This window comes from Megascapheus bottae, chromosome 1 (genome assembly GCF_031878675.1).
Source record: "Megascapheus bottae isolate mThoBot1 chromosome 1, mThoBot2.hap1, whole genome shotgun sequence".
Lineage (NCBI taxonomy): Eukaryota > Metazoa > Chordata > Mammalia > Rodentia > Geomyidae > Megascapheus > Megascapheus bottae.
In genome coordinates, this window is record NC_143509.1 from 58,072,824 (window position 1) to 58,090,729 (window position 17,906).

The 17,906-nt window shown below is 35.1% G+C and overlaps 1 protein-coding gene across 2 annotated transcripts in view; it reads right to left on the bottom strand.

Annotated features, from left to right (window-relative positions):
• Positions 1-727: 727 nt before the first annotated feature.
• Positions 728-17,906, bottom strand: part of Eaf2 (ELL associated factor 2) — a 28,831-nt gene continuing 11,652 nt past the window's right edge. For both annotated transcript variants that reach the window (XM_090332214.1, XM_090332216.1), the window contains exons 3-6: positions 12,588-12,724; positions 10,275-10,420; positions 4,096-4,356; positions 728-916 (exon numbers count right to left, since the gene is read on the bottom strand). In XM_090332214.1, the coding sequence (XP_090188340.1) occupies positions 870-916; positions 4,096-4,356; positions 10,275-10,420; positions 12,588-12,724 (591 nt within the window). In that variant the 3' untranslated portion in view covers positions 728-869. The remainder of the gene's footprint in view (positions 917-4,095; positions 4,357-10,274; positions 10,421-12,587; positions 12,725-17,906) is intronic.

Genomic DNA, 17,906 nt, shown 5'->3' on the forward strand with positions numbered 1-17,906 from the left:
ACTCAGGGTCTCAGGCTCTTGCTTGTCTTTTTTTTGTTTGTTTAAGCCTAGATCTCTACCACTTCTATTCCTTGTTATTTGAATTTTCTAATATTTTCTTAAGTGCTCAGTAACTTTAGGTCTCAGAAAATAAACCCTTTTGCAATCTCTCCCTCACCCTCACACCTTGTTTCTCATCCACTGCTCTCAAAGCAGACAAGAAAAGTAGGGAAAGTACCCTTTCCCTGCAATACAGAACATAGAAACAAATTTTTTTTGTGAGCTAGACGTTGGTGGCTCATGTCTGAAATACTAACTACTCAAGAGGCTGAGATTTAAGGATCACAATTCATTGAGCCAAGACAGAAAAAAATCCCATGATACTTTTATCTCTAATTAACCACTTATAAACCAAAAGTAGTGCTGTGGCTCAAAACGGTAGAGAACTAGTATTGAGCAAAAGAGCTCAGGGATAGCTCCCACGCCTTGTGTATGTAAGCTGAACACATATGTGCTTTTTTAAAAAATATATATCTTTGAGCAGTTGTACAAAGGAGGTTCCATTTAACAAAGCAGTTTATAAATACAGTGCATCTTGGTCTGTCACCTCCTTCAACATTCTCATCCCCCTTATATGCCTCCTATATCTGGGGCATGTTACTTAATCTCAAGTCTATTTTCTAGTCTATCTAACTTATTGACAGTTACAGGAGGGCAGAATGACAAAAATAATAAATGACAATACTGGTACACAGTAAAAAGAAACACTGAATCAAATTTAATTTCTTTTATCATCAAAAGGTACATAACTTCCCGTCTTAGTTTTTATTCTTAATGCAAATAAATGATCACATGGTTTCTAAACATTCTATTTACAGCTAAATATTGCTTCAGTCATCACTGTCACTTCCTGATTCACTCAGCTGCAAATCATTTCCTAAAATAAAAAATAACAAAACTGCAGCAATTAAATGTGTAAAACATGAAAATATTCATTTTGTACAACATGATATAATGCAAAATGTAATACCTAAGTGATTCTTGTGTAGCTAGCATTTTGCAATAATCAGATGCTTATCTTATAACTCCATAACACATTTAGTAATTAAAATAATAACCCAGAAAGAAAACAACGTAACATCAATTTTCAGAATACTTTCAATATCCCTACCATCTACTTTAGTGTTCTTTCACATACCAGTGTCAATCTTGTGTTTTGTTTTTATACCACTGACTCATTCCAGCAAGAAATGAGAGAATGTACAATTTAGAAGATTAGACTATCAGCCAGGCGCAGTGGCTCACGCTTGTAATTCTAGCTACTCAGGAGGCTGAGATCTGAGTATCAAGGTTCAAAGCCAGCCTGGACACAAAAGGACCTGAGACTCTTATCTCCAATTAACCTCTAGAAAACAGGAAATGGGGCTTGGCTCAACGGTAGGGTGGTAGCATTGAGCTGAAGAGCTCAGGGACAGCGCACAGGCCAAGTTCAAGCCCTATGACCCCCCCACCCCCACCACACACACACAAAAGATCAGACTATAATTCTGGTGAAAAAACTGTTACTTTTTTTTTTTACTTAAAACACAGTTAAAAACATTAAGGAATATATGACAAGAACACCTCATCATTGATTATTTCTGTGCTGATTACTTTAGTAATTCATCTATATACTGACATTATAATGTAAAGACTAAAAAAATATATAACAGAATGCAAAGTAGAGATAAATACTATTAAAAAAAAAGTAGCCAAGGAGACAGTGAGTGGAAAGGACTGTCTTAGTCAGGGTAACTTGTAAGTCTCTCAAAGGACAATAGCTGAACAGAAATCTAAGTGTAGAAAGAAAGTCACTAAAAAATGGGAATGGGATAGAGGATCCAAACTAAGTGCAAATGTGCCAGGGCTGGTTGTGATATACGACTTGCAAGAAGGCCAAACGGACTGAATTGAATGAAGAAGACAATGTTAGGAAATGAGATCAGAAATAAATCCAGAAATGTCACGGTAGAAACTCTGAGTTTTCTTTGAAATATAACAAATATTCATGGAAAAATTTTAAGCAGACAACTGACTTGAACCTGATTGTATATAAATGAATGCACTATAATGGTATGGATAAAACATGGAAGCAAAAAGAAGAGTTTGTTACAGTTTTGATAGACACTAGGGACCAGCAGAGGCTACCATTTCATCTTTGATGCTCTACAGTTAGGCTATGGTGTGTTGAAGTATAGATTTATTCTTATTTATCCAGACTTTTAGCTGGAATAAAGATTTTCTTCAATCTGGAAAATTCTCATGATATTCTATATTTTCCTGTCTATGCTGGAATTCATATCATATAATGTGTCATCTTCTATATCTATTTTCTCTATTGTTGAATGGTACTGTATAACTATCTTTATATCTTGTGCTGTGTTTTGATATAGTTCCTTAGTATTATTTTCCATTTCACTAATTCATTCTTAAAATATTTTTATTCCCACTTGGATGCTCAATCCATTGTAAAACTTGGTAGTAGTTCTTAAGAAAAGTTTCTATCCACTTAGCTTTCCATTCAGTACAACTAAGTTGAGCTGTTAAGGCTCTGTGCTAAAATGAATATACACTGAAAAGATTCAAGCAGGAAAGGTGACAGATTATATTTGATTCATGAAAAAATGTTTGTTCAATGCACATAACAGGTCAAAATGGCCTTGAGTAGATAAGGAGTAAAACAGAAAATCCTGGTGAAGGATTTCTTGCCCTGTAAAGAGAGAGAAAAAACTTATTCAACCCTAGAATGCAATCAGGCTTCTGGTTTGCATAATTTGACAAATGTTGCCTTTCTTTAGGACAAAATATGGTTAGCAAAAGATTAGGAGTTTATGGGGCCAGGAACTTGGCCTAGTGGTTAAAGTGCTTGCCTAGCATGCACGAAGACCCGGGTTCCATTCCTTGGTACCACATATATAGAAAAAGCTGGAAGTGGTGCTGAGGCTCAAGTGGTAGAGCTCTAGCCTTGAGAAAGTCCAAGGACAGTGCTCAGGCCCTGAGCTCAAGCCCAGGACTGGCAAAAAAAAAAAAAAAAAAAAGATTAGGAGTTTATGAAGCTAATTGAAAGGACCTCTAGGATATTGAAACAAAAGCCATATAATGAATGAATGTTGTCCTTAAGGTACTATGTTATCTCTCATCTCTTTTGCTGTCCCTTGGTTATCTCATATTGTTACAGTATCTCACTTTGTTACCTGATATATTGAATATATTTGTATTTGGTTATTTGAAATTTGATAGGGAAGGGGGGAAAACAAGATGGGGGTGGGGGGAGGGTAATGGGGACCAAGACATGTGAAAGGGTATCAATGTATGTGAATTAATGCACCTTCTATCTGGCAAATATCATGTAACCCTCTTATTAATTACAATAAAAATATCAAAAAAGAAAAAAATGAAGATTAGGAGTTTGTTTTAAACAAGGGAATTTCAAATGCCCTTTACTAGCAGATTATAAGGCACATGTAAATATACTTTAAGATTTGCATAAAAGCTATAGATTGGTAAGTGATCTCTATATAAGCACTGATTGCAAGCAAAACATGAAGATTGAGAGAAAAAGGATGAAATAAGAAAAAACAAACCAGTAGCATCTCTTGAGCCACTTGAAGTTTTAAATCTACCAAGGAAAGAGAGGGGAAATACCCAGAGAGATGGGAGAAAAAAAGGCACAGGAAGGCAATGTTATAGAGTCAAAAGAAATGGAAAATTTCAATGAACATGTAAGAGTTAAAACCGTCACATAAATAAAATACAATTAGTTTTTTTTGTGGGTCTCGGCCCGGGCACTGTCCCTGAGCTCTTCACCTCAAGGCTACCACCCTACCCTTGAGCCAAGCCCCACTTCCAGTTTCTTTTTAGAGGTTAGTTCGAGATAAGAGTCTCAGGTCCTTTTGTGTCAGGGCTGGCTTTGAACCTTGACCCTCAGATTTCAGCCTCCTGAGTAGCTAGGATTACAGGGGTGAACTACACACCCTGGCTACAAATCTTTTTCTTTACCCAAATCTTAGATTATAATTAACATGGCTACACTGCAAATTCTAACTTTTCTACTAGTACATGTTTATGTATACTTACGTAAAGTATTCATCAGATGACTACTGTTGTCATAAAATGTATTATGACGAGCATCTATATCAGAAGTCCTGTACTGAGGTATGGTAGACCTGGTAGGATGTTCTGAGATGTAATTCCTTGCATCAGAAGGAGAAGATCTGCCTTCTTCATCTTCAGAATCACTAGAACTATCTTCACTACTTGAAGATGATGAACTTTTGGAATCGGATGAACTATCACAACTACTCATCTGGTCTATTACACTAGCTTCTGCTTTAAGTTCTGAAAACAAAACAGAAATGTATGGGTAGGTTAAATAAATAGTATGAATATATATAATAAAATGGAGATGTACTATTTCTAAGAATCTATCAAAGAATAGATAAGATCAAACACACATATAGTATGGGCCACGGAGTAAGGCCCTATTTCCAAAAACCAAAAACAAGGCAGGCACCAGTGGCTCATTCCTATAATCCTAGCTAGTCAGGAGGTTGAGATCTGAGCATCACTGTCCAAAGCCAACCCAGGCAGGAAAGATGGTTGGATTCTTATCTCCAATTAATCACAAAAAAAAGGTGGAGGTAGTACTGTGGCTCAAGTGGTAGAGAGTTAGCCTTGAGTAAAGGAGCTCAGGGACAATTACCTGTTTTTTTTTTGTAAAAAAAAATATAAATGACTCTTATATCGAAATTGTACATTTATCTACACAATTGTACTTAAATATGCATGTGCCTTAAGTAATTATAAATGAATAATATGAAAAATTAATCAATTTTTGGCAATTGTTTTAATATTCATATTCTCTTAATACATAGAAAGAAAGATGATGTTCATACATATGAATTTCTTCTTTTCCTGGTTGTCCTAAACAATATTTTGCTGATGTGGCCTTATTTAGATTTCTGCCCTATTTCCTGACTGGGGAAAAACTACTTTCTAGTTTATGAAAACCAGATATTGCTATGCTGGTTGTAAATACTTGTAGATAAAAAGAATAATAATGATTGTGTCTTCTTTGGCTTAATGTTTTGCTAATTGTTTTTAAGATTTATAGTCAAAAAGACCTTCAGTTACAATAGATAAACCTCATAATTTTCCCATTGAAGGAACTGAAGTGCAGAAAGAGTAAAAGCTATCATTTTCTTAGAGAATAAAGCCACTTTGTAACTTTCTAGTATATAATGTAAATGTCAGGCAACCGAACAACAATTTTAATCCAAAAACACTGATATTCTTGGTTGCTACATTATCACTTAATATCCTTTTTGTTTGCTTCCTATCTTAAGTGATTGCTTATAGCTTACTTCTCTATTTTCCCAGAGATGGGATATAACAGCATTTTTCTATTGTTGGATTACATCAAATTATCCTAAGATTTTTGCAGTAGGTATTTGCTTTGCTTCATCCCAGATCTTTTTTTTGCTGCTATTTCTTAATACATAATTATATGTACAGTATAACTCAGAGTTATATGAATTTTAGCACGTACATACTTATTCACTTGGCATCAATACCTATTCACATGAATGCTCGCTCACTCTGTGCTTTTCCCCCATCAATACTCACAATGTGACTTCTATTACAAAAATTTTGTCTTGAACTTTATGTACATGGATTCACTCAACATGTACTTTGGTTGTGTGTCTTCTTTGTTTCATCCACAGGTTTTGATAAGCAGCCATTTTTGTACCAATCAAACTCCTTCTTTTCTGCAGTTATGATTCTCCATTATATAAATATAAGTTGGTTGTCCATTTTCTACTTATAGATATTTTGGTTATTTTTCATTATTAGTTATTATAAATAAAGCTATTAACAAAAATTCTTCCCTAAGTTTCTACATGAATATATGAATTCATTTCTCTTGGGCAGAAAGTTAGTAAGTTAAATCTCTGAGTTATAAGGAACCTATAGCTTTCAAAATTCTACTACATTTTTTTAACAGTCACAGATCCTTCATAAAATACTTGGTATAGAAAGCTATTTACCTATAATAATGGCTGTCCAACATCTATAGTTTTCAGTTTTGGTTCTCCTGTAAGTGATGATGTGAAATAGTTTCTCACATGCTCATGGCCACCTGAATATTTTCTTTTGTAGAATATTGCTTCAAACATTCTTCCCTTTTTTAACAATAAAAATTCAGTTGTCTTTTTCTCATTCATTTTTTTTCCCAGTCCTGGGGCTTTAATTCCAGGCCTGAGCACTGTCCTTGGGCTTTCTCAAGGCTAGAGCATTACCTCTTAGGCCACAGCTCCACTTCCAGCTTTTTTTCTATGTATGTGGTACTGAGGAATTGAACCTGGGTCTTTGTGCATGCAAGGCAAGCATTCTACCACTAGGCCAAACTCCCTGCCCTCTCATTTTTAAGCATTATTTACAGCTAGTTCTTATGGCTATGAGTCCTTTGTCAGACATATGCACTGTGAAAACTTTCTTCAAGTTTATTCAAGTCTTTAGAGCTAGGTTTCTACTTAATTTATTAATGACATCTTTGATTAATATTTTATATCTCTGAAAAGATGGCTCTTTCTCAGGTTAGTTGAAATGTAACCTCCTAGAAGGACTCCTTTTCCCCAACCTTCATTGTTCCATTTTCTTTGAGACACTTACTTCATTTGGATATATATTTTCATTTTCACTCTGTGTCTCTCAGCTTCATCCACAATCCCAAATGCAAATAATGTGAGAAGAGAAATTTTATCCTGGTTATGTTATATAACTCTTTCTGTAAAACGTTGGACTGTTACTTTTTCCTTGAAAATTTCTGAGTTTATGTTGATGAGGGATGCTGGACAATATTTTTCTTTTTCTTGTACTTTCTTTATCTAGTTTGTGTATCCAGGCATTGTTAGCCTCATAAATAAGCTTATAATGTTTCCTCCTGCATTAGCTTTCTGCTTCTGTAATAAATACTGAAGTAATCACTTTATGAAATTAAAGGGTTTGTTTTGACTCATAATTTGGCTTATAGTCTATTAGCCATTAATTTTAGACTTCGGGTGGGATAACAGAAAGAAATGGCAGGAAGCCGATGGCTGAGCAAGCTGTTTGCCTCATGGTCTAGGAACTAAAGAGAGGAACAAGAAAGCGGCTGGAAACCTAACATCCTCTTTCAAGGGAAAATCCCCAATGATAGAAAAACCCCACTGAATTCTACCCTTTAAAGATTTTACCCTTCCCTTCAGTGCCATAGTCTGGGCACCAATTTTTTTTTTTTTTTTAACACTCAAGCCTTTGGAAGACACTCATATCTATTTTGCTGTTTTCTAGAAGAGATATGTGTAGAATCAGTAATGATTTTCTTTAAATGTTCAGTAAGCTTTATTAGTAAAACCCATTTAAGCCTGGCTATTTCTTTTTTGGGTGCCTTAAATTGCTAACTTGACTTCATTATGTTTACAGATTTCACATTGTCTACCTCATCTTGATTGCATTTTGGAAGATTTTAGCTTTTGAGAAATTGATTCATTCTTCTAAAATTGTTAAATTTATGAGATTTAATTTTTTTTTGTGGGTCATGGGGCTCATACTCTTGGCCTGGGCACTGTCCCTGAGCTCCTCAGCTCAAGGCTACCGCCCTACCCTTAAGCCAAGTCCCACTTCCGGTGTGAGTCACCGAGCCCGGCTTGAGATTTAAATTATAATCCTTAAATTCAGAATCCTTTTAATGGCTGCTGAGTCCGTAGAGACTTCATTACTCTTCTGATTACTGGACTAGATATTATTCTTTTGATATTAGTGATTTTTATCTTCTGTCATTTTACTTTTTTTTACTAGTAGTTTAGCATTAGCAACAGTATCTTTGTGTGTGTGTGTGTGTGTGTGTGTGTGTGTGTGTCAGTCTTGGAGTTTGAGCTCAGGGCCTGGGCACTATCCCTTAGCTGTTTTGCTCAAGTCTAGCACTCTCCAGTTTGAGCTTCTCTTTCCTGCCCAGGTTGGCTTTAAGACTGATTCTCAAATCTCAGCCTCCTGAGTAGCTAGGGTTACAGGCATAAGCCACTATGCTCAGCCCAAGATCTAATTTTTCTCTTTTCTGAGACTTCAATGCCACTATTGTCACACAAAATTTAGAAAACTATAATCTATTGTATTTAATCTTTCAGTTGTCATTGCTCCTTTCCCAAATTATTCTTTTATTATTCCTTTCCTGTTTGAATAATGCATTCTGTAAGCCAACATTTAGAGGTAGTTACCTAGCAGCAAATTCTAGTTTTGTTTTGTTTCTTTTTCTTCTGGGGAAGGATATTTCCCTTTTATTACTAAAGAATCATTTGAGTAGATATAGAACTCATGGCTGATGCTTCTTTTAGCCTCTGAAAGTATCATACCATCTCCTTCTTTATCCCTTGGATTACAGTTGTGTGTGTGTATAAGTGTGCATATGCACGTCTATGTGCATTGGTAATAGGGTTTCAACTTAGGGCCTTATGCTTTCCCAGCTTTTTCACTCACAACTGGCACTGTAGCATTTGAGCTATGCATTTTCTCTAGTTACATGGTCCAGTGAAATTATCTGTCCAGGCTGGGTTCAAACCTCAATCCTCAGGTTTCAGCCTCATACTGAACTCAGCCTGAACTCAGGGCCTCATACTGGTGAGGCATGTCTTAGGCTGGTGCTCTTCTATTCGAGCCACACCCCCAGTCTAAGGCACAGTGTAGTTTTTTTTAGTTAGTATTTACATGGCATATATGTGTTTTATTCTTTCAACTGAGGCACCTAACTACAGTTGAGAAATTTGATGTTATGTGTAAGGTACTTATCTGTAGGTAATATTTCTCTCTTTCAGAACTTTTGCCTCTGCCTTTAGTTTTCAGAAGCTTGGTTGGATATGTTTTGGCAGTTATTTATATGGATATACCCTATTTTGCATTTGTTAAGCTTTTTGAAATTACATTAAATACAAGATGTTTCTGGGCATTTTTAAAATATTCTTTAATCCTTACTCTCTCTTTTTGGAGACTGCAGTGCTACCAATGTTAAATCTTTGGCCATTCTTCCAAAGATACTTGGAGCTCTGTTCATTTTGTTTCAGTCCACTTTCTGCTTTAGATTGAAGGAATTATATAAATCCTCAAGTTCACTGGTTCTATTTATTTGTAGTAATTGAACCCATCCAGGGAGGTTTTTTTGTTGCTGTGGGAGCTGTTATTTCTAAAATTTCCATTTGAGTCTTATTTTTACTTCTATTTCTTTAATGTGCTTTCTATTTTTACTTGTTTCAAAGAATTTATAATTGTTTTTAAAAGTTGTTTTAAACTTATAAGTCTAGCATCCATAAATCTAAATATTCATTCATGTTGAATTTAGTATCAGTTAACTGATTTTTTTCTCATTCAAATTTTGATTTTCCTAGTTTATGGTTATTATAACTAGTTTCCTGCTATAGCTTAGATAGTTTGGCTTTTTTTTCCCTAATGAAGATCTATTTAAAACGGTGATTTAGCAAGCAGTTTGTTTAGGTTTAGCATGCAGGTCCTTGACTCCTTTGGACTGTGGTTTAACAACGATCTAATTTTCAGTGCTTGTGCCATCCTGCTTTGAATGTCTTAATACGTGTCTAACAGCAAGAGTTCCCAATAGTACCTGCTGCTCAATGGAAGGAATGCAAGTAGGTTACCAGGCAAGAAAAGGGGTGAGAGAGCTCTGGCCTAATTGAATAAAGAGTACTTTTTGTCCAGGTAAAAACCTGTTTACATCCTCTACTAACTACATTTCCTCAGTTCCCTGATGGTTTGCAGGCATCTTAGACATCTTCAGTCTACCTGTACATAAAGAATTTTGAGGAACTGGAAGCAGGGCTCAAGTGGTAGAGTGCCAGCCTTGACTGAAAAAGTCAAGTGAGAGTGCTTATATTAGCACCAAAATAAAAAAAAATTTAATAGGAAGATGTTAGATAAAATTGAATATGAATCATCATGGCTGGCAAAATAAAAAGAAAGCTATTGTTATATACATCTAAATAGTCACTTTTTGTTATATTGAATAAGAAAAATATAAATTTTTACATGATGTAGTCATATTTCTGTAAGACCCTAAATCAAAAGCTATACCTTTGCATTAGAAAAATGTATCAAAAATTATACTGTTACTAAAAGGTTATGATCAGTTTGTCCATTAATTAAAATGAGAACTTTTACTTAGTATATTTCATAGTCATCTCTTATAAAAGGGCATTATACATTTAGACTTTTACCTCTTTCAATGTCATCCATTAGAGATGGTGAGGACACCTTGTCTTCACAGGGAGAATGCTTTACAAGATTGGGAGTTTGAGCTGAATTCCACATTTGCTGCTGCTGCTGCTCTATGCGGTACTGAATTTTACTGCTTCCTTCACCTCTGCAATTAAGAATACCAGAGATCAAAACAAAACAAGCATGATAGCAAGGTAATAATGTCAACTTGCGAAGTTTAACAAACCTGACCATTTATTCTTCTGCTTAGAAATATTGTCAGTGATATTCAAGCATTAAAATGTTAATTTAATAAATTAATAAATAATAAATAGTTACCGCTGCCTTCTAGATGTGTGCCATATACATGGGACTATAGGGGAATATAAATGTGAACCCAAACTAAGCTACTGCTAAAATCAAGCACATAACTTATTCACAAATGACTAGAGTAAAAAGAAAAGGAAAGTACATAAGAATACAGCATAGTCTCAAATTCTTTATTAAAATGAAAGCATTTTCACATTTTACATTCATAATTCCAAGGCAAAATGTTCATAGAGATTCATATACTTTATTTTAGCATCTTTAAGATGCTAAATATTATGCTTGACTTCTGCCATTCCATTCTCAACACCAAATTCTTTCAGTTCTTCCTTCTTAAAGTATTGAGTATCTTTCTTCTCATTTTTTTCTCTTAAAATTCCTGGTTTTCGGGCCGGGAGTTTGGCGTAGTGGTTAAAGTGCTTGCCTAGCATGCACGAAGACCCAGGTTCGATTCCTTGGTACCACATACACACAAAAAAGCCAGAAGTGGTGCTGAGGCTCAATTGGTAGAGCTCTAGCCTTGAGAAAGTCCAAGGACAGTGCTCAGGCCCTGAGCTCAAGCCCAGGACTGGCAAAAAAAAAAAAAAAAAAAAAAATTCCTGGTTTTCACATTTTTCCCATTTCCAACATTGTTTCACTTTATTTCTTTGCTGGATTAATGTTTCAAAAGAAAGATGTAAATGTGCCAATCCCTAGTTAAAAAGATCTTTTAATATGTAACCACTGCAAACAAGGAAATGTCCTAATTTCTTAGTTAATATTCAAGGCATTAACCTTAAGCTACCTTTACAACTTTATTTCGAATTCACTGTTAACATTATCTTCCCCCACCTTTCCAACACTTATATACAAGTTCAAAGAGAAATATCTTCTCTATTCAAATATGCCTTATTCATTAGCCCAGAAAAAAGTCAGATACATTCCTACCTCCAAACCTTGATTATATCCTTGTATCTTTTCTGATCACTTTTAAGTCAGTATTTTCCAAATTTTCCTAGAACCAAAGGAGTTAAGGAGAGAGGAAGGTAATGGGATATTAACAGAGCTTCAAAGTTCCTTCTCTGAGTTAAGGTTGGATTTGGGAATTTCTATTTTTTTGGTATTTTTTATTAAAGAATTTATTAACACTGATTTTTACATCATATTTCAAATGACATGTTTAACAAACAAGTGTTCAAGAAGGGAATCTCTGTATACAATCACTGGCACTTAGTTTTTAGAACATAATCAAAATTAGTCTAAGGGTTTGTATATCATAGATACATATTAATTTATGAAATAAAACATTATGTCTATAGAGTCATAGGTTTTTATGTTTATGTAGTTATGTTTGTATTTCCAATACCACGTCCATGTCAGGAATTTCTATTTTTAACAAATAGTCAAAATAATTTTTAGGAGCTTATCTCTCTAGAAACATCATCAATAAGGCTTCCCTGACTGTTCTATTAAATCATGACTTCTCCCTTGCCTTAATTGCTGCAACAATTTTATGTGCATTATTTGCATAGCTTTTAGAGCATGTAACTTTATATTGCAGAATAAATTAAAAAAATGGTTTAAGATGGCTTGGGTTAAATGATCTTTTAATATGATTTAAAATGTGTCTAGTGGACAGTGTTTATATATATTATATATTTTATTTTTATATATTATTTTGTAGTGCCTTACATTTTTCAGGTGCTCAATAGTATTTAGTAATGAAGATATTTTTGGACAGTATATAATGGCCCCTTTTCAAGTCTATGAAAGAATATATAGTAGTACGAAAGCTATACTTAGACATGTGGAAAGCATTCAGAATCTAAACAAATGTGCACATTATTAGGCAATGTAGTAAGTAAAATCTTTTGGCTAAGGATCTCTACCAAATTTGAAATTTGAAAAAGAGTACAAGATTTTTTTTTTGCCACACACAGAACTAACCTTATATAATAACCTGATTTAATTTGCTAAGTTTCTCCCTGACATTGACTTAAAATAATTTATTTCATTGAAGGACCTACCTTGTTTTTTTTACAGTGATGTTGCTGCTGAGTTTTTCTAGCCGACATTCTCCAGTATCATGATTAATAATCAAAATGCATTCTTTTAAATAAGGTCTCTTTGAACCTTTGAAAACAGTTACTGGTGTAGTTGAACCCTGTTTAAAAAGTTAATTATGATTATCATAGAATTCAGTTGGGATGGACTTTGAATTCTTCTGGTACTGTGCTTCTCAATCCATAGTATACTCCCAAGTAAATTATAAACTACTTAAATTTACTATGAAAAGAGAGTTTAAAAAGGAAAAAAAAGAGGGGCTGAGAGCATGGCCTAGTGGTAGAGTGTTTGCTAGAATGCATAAAGACTTGGGTTTGATTCCTCAGTACCACATACACAGAAAAAGCCATAAGTGGTGCTGTGACTCAAGTAGTAGAGCACTAGCCTTGAGGAATGCCCAAGGACAGTGCTCAGGCCCTGAGTCCAAGCCCCAGAACTGGTAAAAAAAAAAAAAAAGGAGATTTTTTTTTTTTTTAAAGACTGATATCTCCATGCAGCCATCATTGTCTCCATGCAGCCATCATTGTTTAAGGGGAAAAGAGGAAGTTGTGGTGATGGTCTATAATGAGCATTTGGGATTCTATTTAATATAACTAATACATTTGACAGATAAGGAGGAAAAAAACAATGTCTCATATTTCCTTCCACTTCTTTTCATTGTTTTTAAATTTTATTTATTTATTTATATATTCATTCATTTGTTCATTTTTGGTGGTACTAAGGTTTGAACTCAAGGCCTTGAGGCTATCTCTTGAGCCATACATCTTCCCAGGCCTGCTTTTTATTGGTTGTTTTGGAGAAGAAGTCTAAAGGGCTTTTCTTACTGGGTTGGTTTTGAACTGACATCTGTTGGATCTCAGGCTCCTGGTTAGTAAGAATTACTAAGCACAAGCCAACAGTGCTCAGTAAATTTCATTTTTAAACTCTAATATTTTCTTAAAGTGGCTCTTCTCTATGCAGTTTAAGGGGACAAAAAAAATCACTACCAAGGAACACCTGCTACACCAAAGCCTTGATTAATTTTTGTATCACTAAAAGTAAGATAACCAGGGATAATATGCTTTATGGTATGGAATAAGAGAAAGTACACAGGATTGCCCCTACATTATTCCTGTCAACAAACAAAATCCTAAAAGAATAGAACTCTCAGCTGGGTCGTGGTGGTGCACACTTGTAATCCTATCTACTCAAGAGGCTGAGATCTGAGAATCCCATTTCAAAACCAGCTCAGTCAAGAAAGTCTGTGAGCCTCTGATCTCTAATTAACTACCAAAAAGCTGAACTGGAGCTTAACGTGGTAGAGCACTAGCCTTGAGCACAAAAGCTCAAGGGTATAGGTACTGAGCTCAAGCCCCAGGACTGGAAAAGAAAAATCACTCATTAAGCCTTTAGATCTATAATGACCATTTATAGAAATTATGGGTACTACAGAAAACAGTTAAATAGTATAGGACAGAAACTATACTAACCCAGTCTCTCCAATAAAGAGAGACATAATAAGAGTTAAGAAATACAGCTGGGTACTACTGGTGGCTCATGCCAGTAATCCTAGCTACTCAGGAAGCTGAGATCTGAGGATCAAAGTTCAAAGCCAGCACAGGCACTAAAGTCTGAAACTCTTATCATGAATTAATCACCAGAAAAGCAGAAGTGGTGCCGTGGCTCAAGTGGTAAAGTGGTAGCCTTGAGCTGAAGAGCTCTGGAACAGAGTCCAGGCCCAGAGTTCAAGCACCTTAAAAAAAAAAAAAGAGAGAGAGTTAAGAAATACAATCTGCCAAAAAAATTCAAGAATCTTATTTGGATTCTAGTTTCTATTTTAAGGACAAATGTCTATAAAAAGACATTTTATGACTGATGACGTATTTTTACAAATTCTCTTAGGTATGACAATAATGTGGTACTCAAGTAAAATTAAAATATCCTTAAAATATCCTCATATATATAAATATTTATATAAGAAATCACATAATGTCTGGATTATCTTTGAAATAAGCTGAGGAGGCAATGGTAAGGAAAAATTAGTGAGTGATGAGTCATTGTACTATTCTGTCTCTTATAAAACAAGATTAAGGAAACCTAGACCATTTCTAGTAATCTATATCTGCCTATGTGCTCCTCTCTTAAATTTTGTCACTGCTACCCCCATCCAAACCTGAAGGAATTTTAAGTATATCATTCTTTTGCTTTATCCCACCTATATTTACTCTTAAACAGTATATTATGCTTGATTATTTTTGAGCTTTTTAAAATATTAAAATTTTAAAGCATTGGTTATAATTTTTATTAAATACAGTAGTATTAGTCAATCAGGTCAGACATGCTGACTTATTTATTATTATATTTTTATTGCCAGGATAATGTATAGAGGGGTTACAGTTACATTAGTGAGGTAATGGGTGCATTACTTCTTGAACCTTGATACCCCTTCTCATGGTTTAAAAGACTAAAAGTATATCATCTTAAATAAGTTAGCAAAATTAGAGATTTATTGAATGATCAGTAGGAGAAGCATAAGAAAAATTTATTGACTAAGAATGCCATAAAAGGGCAGTGGAGGCTAGGGACTTGTGAAAGATCTGAAGAGGAAATGATGAAAGGGAAAGAAAGATAAGTAAATTTTCCAGGAATCAAGACTGCCCACACACAGATGAAGATGTATGTGATCTGGCTCTAGATGGATCAGATCTGGAGTGCTTAGCAGAAATATATATATATATATATATATGTATATATATATATTTTTTTTTTTTTTTGCCAGTCCTGGGCTTGAGCTCAGGGCCTGAGCACTGTCCTTGGACTTTCTCAAGGCTAGAGCTCTACCACTTGAGCCTCAGCACCACTTCTGGCTTTTTTCTATATATGTGGTACCAGGGAATTGAGTCTTTGTGCATGTTAAACAAGCACTTTACCACTAGGCCAAACTCCCAGCCTAAGTATATTTTTCTTAAAGATTTTTTTAAACTATTGCTTACAGGGAGATATTTTTAAAATTACAATGTATTATTTTATTCTTGAAAGATTGACCCCCCCCCCACCTCCACATACCCTGTTTTCCCAGTGCACACAGATACAGGCAAGCCATCAAGGACTCACCTTCTTTTTCCTAATAATGGAGCTCTTGAAGAACAAGAACTGATCATTATTTTAAAAAAATTCCAGGACTCACAGAGGTACCAAGACTTTCAAATACACAATGAATGTTGAATATGAACAACATAAGCAATTTCTGATTCCACGTCCCAAGTTTTCATAATCTCTACACTTACCTTTTACAATTGAAATGAGTTTTATACATTTAAATGTTGTTCCTTATTAAATTGAGCACTATTTTTACCTTTAAACTTTCTACATATTCCTTTATAGAACATAAGTACTATATAGTAATAAATGCATACATTATCCTTGTTTCTAAGCAATTATTGGAAACATCAAATCACACCTATACTCACTGCTGTTATCCAACTTCAAAACCCTAGATTAACATCATCATCCTTTCTGCTCTCTTTCCAATAGTGTTCCCCATTATGCTGACAGGAAAATGTGGTCACACTTCCATAATTACAATTCCTTATGTATTCAAAATAATTTATGTACTCAGGGAAAAGCTACATTCCATAAATCTGGGTCATGGGTCATTCACAATCTTCTTACCTCTTTTCTCTACCATTCTTAAATTGCCATATACTCTTCCTAAACTATATACAACTACATATGGTTGGTTCTTATATACTATCATTGGATGTGGAACAGCCCAGGTTTTATAGTTAACCTTTTTTTTTTTTTTTGTCCATCATGTGAACTCTGGGCCTTAGTGCTGCCCAAATTTTTTGGGGGAGGGGTGCGGGGGAGTCAGTCCTGGAAATTGAACGCAGGGCCTGGGCACTGTCCTTGAGCTTTCTACCACTTGAGCCACAGCACCACTTCTGTCTTTTTCTATGTATGTGGAACCAAGGAATCGAACTCAGGCCTTTGTGCATATTAGGTAAGCATTCTACCACTAGGCCATGCTCTGGCCCCAAAAAGCCTATATTTTAAAGGTTCCTCTTCCAGAGAGGTCTTATTGGACCTAGTAAAAGGTCTTTAGTAATTGGGGTAAACACGTTAAGGAAGAACTAGAACCTCAGCTTGTGTTTTAGCTCTTTCTCTTTTTCATTCTAGCCACGAGGTGGTTATTTATTTTCTCACCATTTGCAATAGGTGCTGAAAAGCTGCGTTTGCTACTTACTTGGGCCCATGAGTTAACTAAAAACAGGAAAAATGTCTAACATCCTTGCCTCCATTTTGTATTTATTGTGCTCTAAGCCATTCTCTCTGCAACCACTTTGCAATCCCCATGCAATATGAGAAACACTGATTGATAAGATCATTTATGACAAGTGACTGAAACTATCCTTAAGGACAAACAGAGCTTCCTCAGAACCGGATTCTTCCCAGGTGATAATGACTACTTTATCCTGGCTGGTGATGACAATGATAACAAAACTGACTGTAGAATTTTTCCAGCTTGGGCCTTGGTTACATTGTGGTTGTACACATACTCCACCCAAATGTGAGTATATGACCAGAGGCATAAAAAAAATTGGTCAGCATGAGCATGCACTAAAATCTCTGAAACTCTGGCATCAAATAATCTTCTCATAAATCTGATTTGTCAGGGATTTATTACAGTAATAGAAAACTAACTAATAGAAAATTGGCTCTAGAAGTGGGTCATTTCTCTGACTATACCTGACATTGCAGAAAAGCTTTTGGAAATGGTCTATTGGGGTAGTCTAGAAAAGCTTAGATGAAGCTTAATGGTTGACTCTGCTGGGGCTCAGAAGATCAGAATAGTGACAGGAATGTGGACAGTAAATGCATTAATAACTCAGTTTTCAGATGGAAATAAGTAATGATTCCTATAGGGAATTGGACTAGAGACCATTCACATAACGATGCAACAGAGAACTTGGTTACATTTTGTCAATGCCCTGAGAATTTGCATGAGGCTGAGCTTAAAGATGACAGATGAGTTAAGAAAGCTTCAAAGCAGTAGAGTACCTAGATTATGGCATAGGCAGTACTGGCCACTTTTAGTCAAAATTACAATGAGAACTGGAAGCAAAAAGGAGCAGAGCAGAAAGATGCAGAATATTTTCAGTTTGGCTGGAAAAGTAGGGTATTTAAAGGTGCAGTAAAAAACACTGCAGTAAACTCGGCATTGGTGGTTCACACTTGTAATACTAGACATGCAGGAGGCTGAGATCTGTGAAACTCTTATCTCCAATAAACTACTCGGAAAA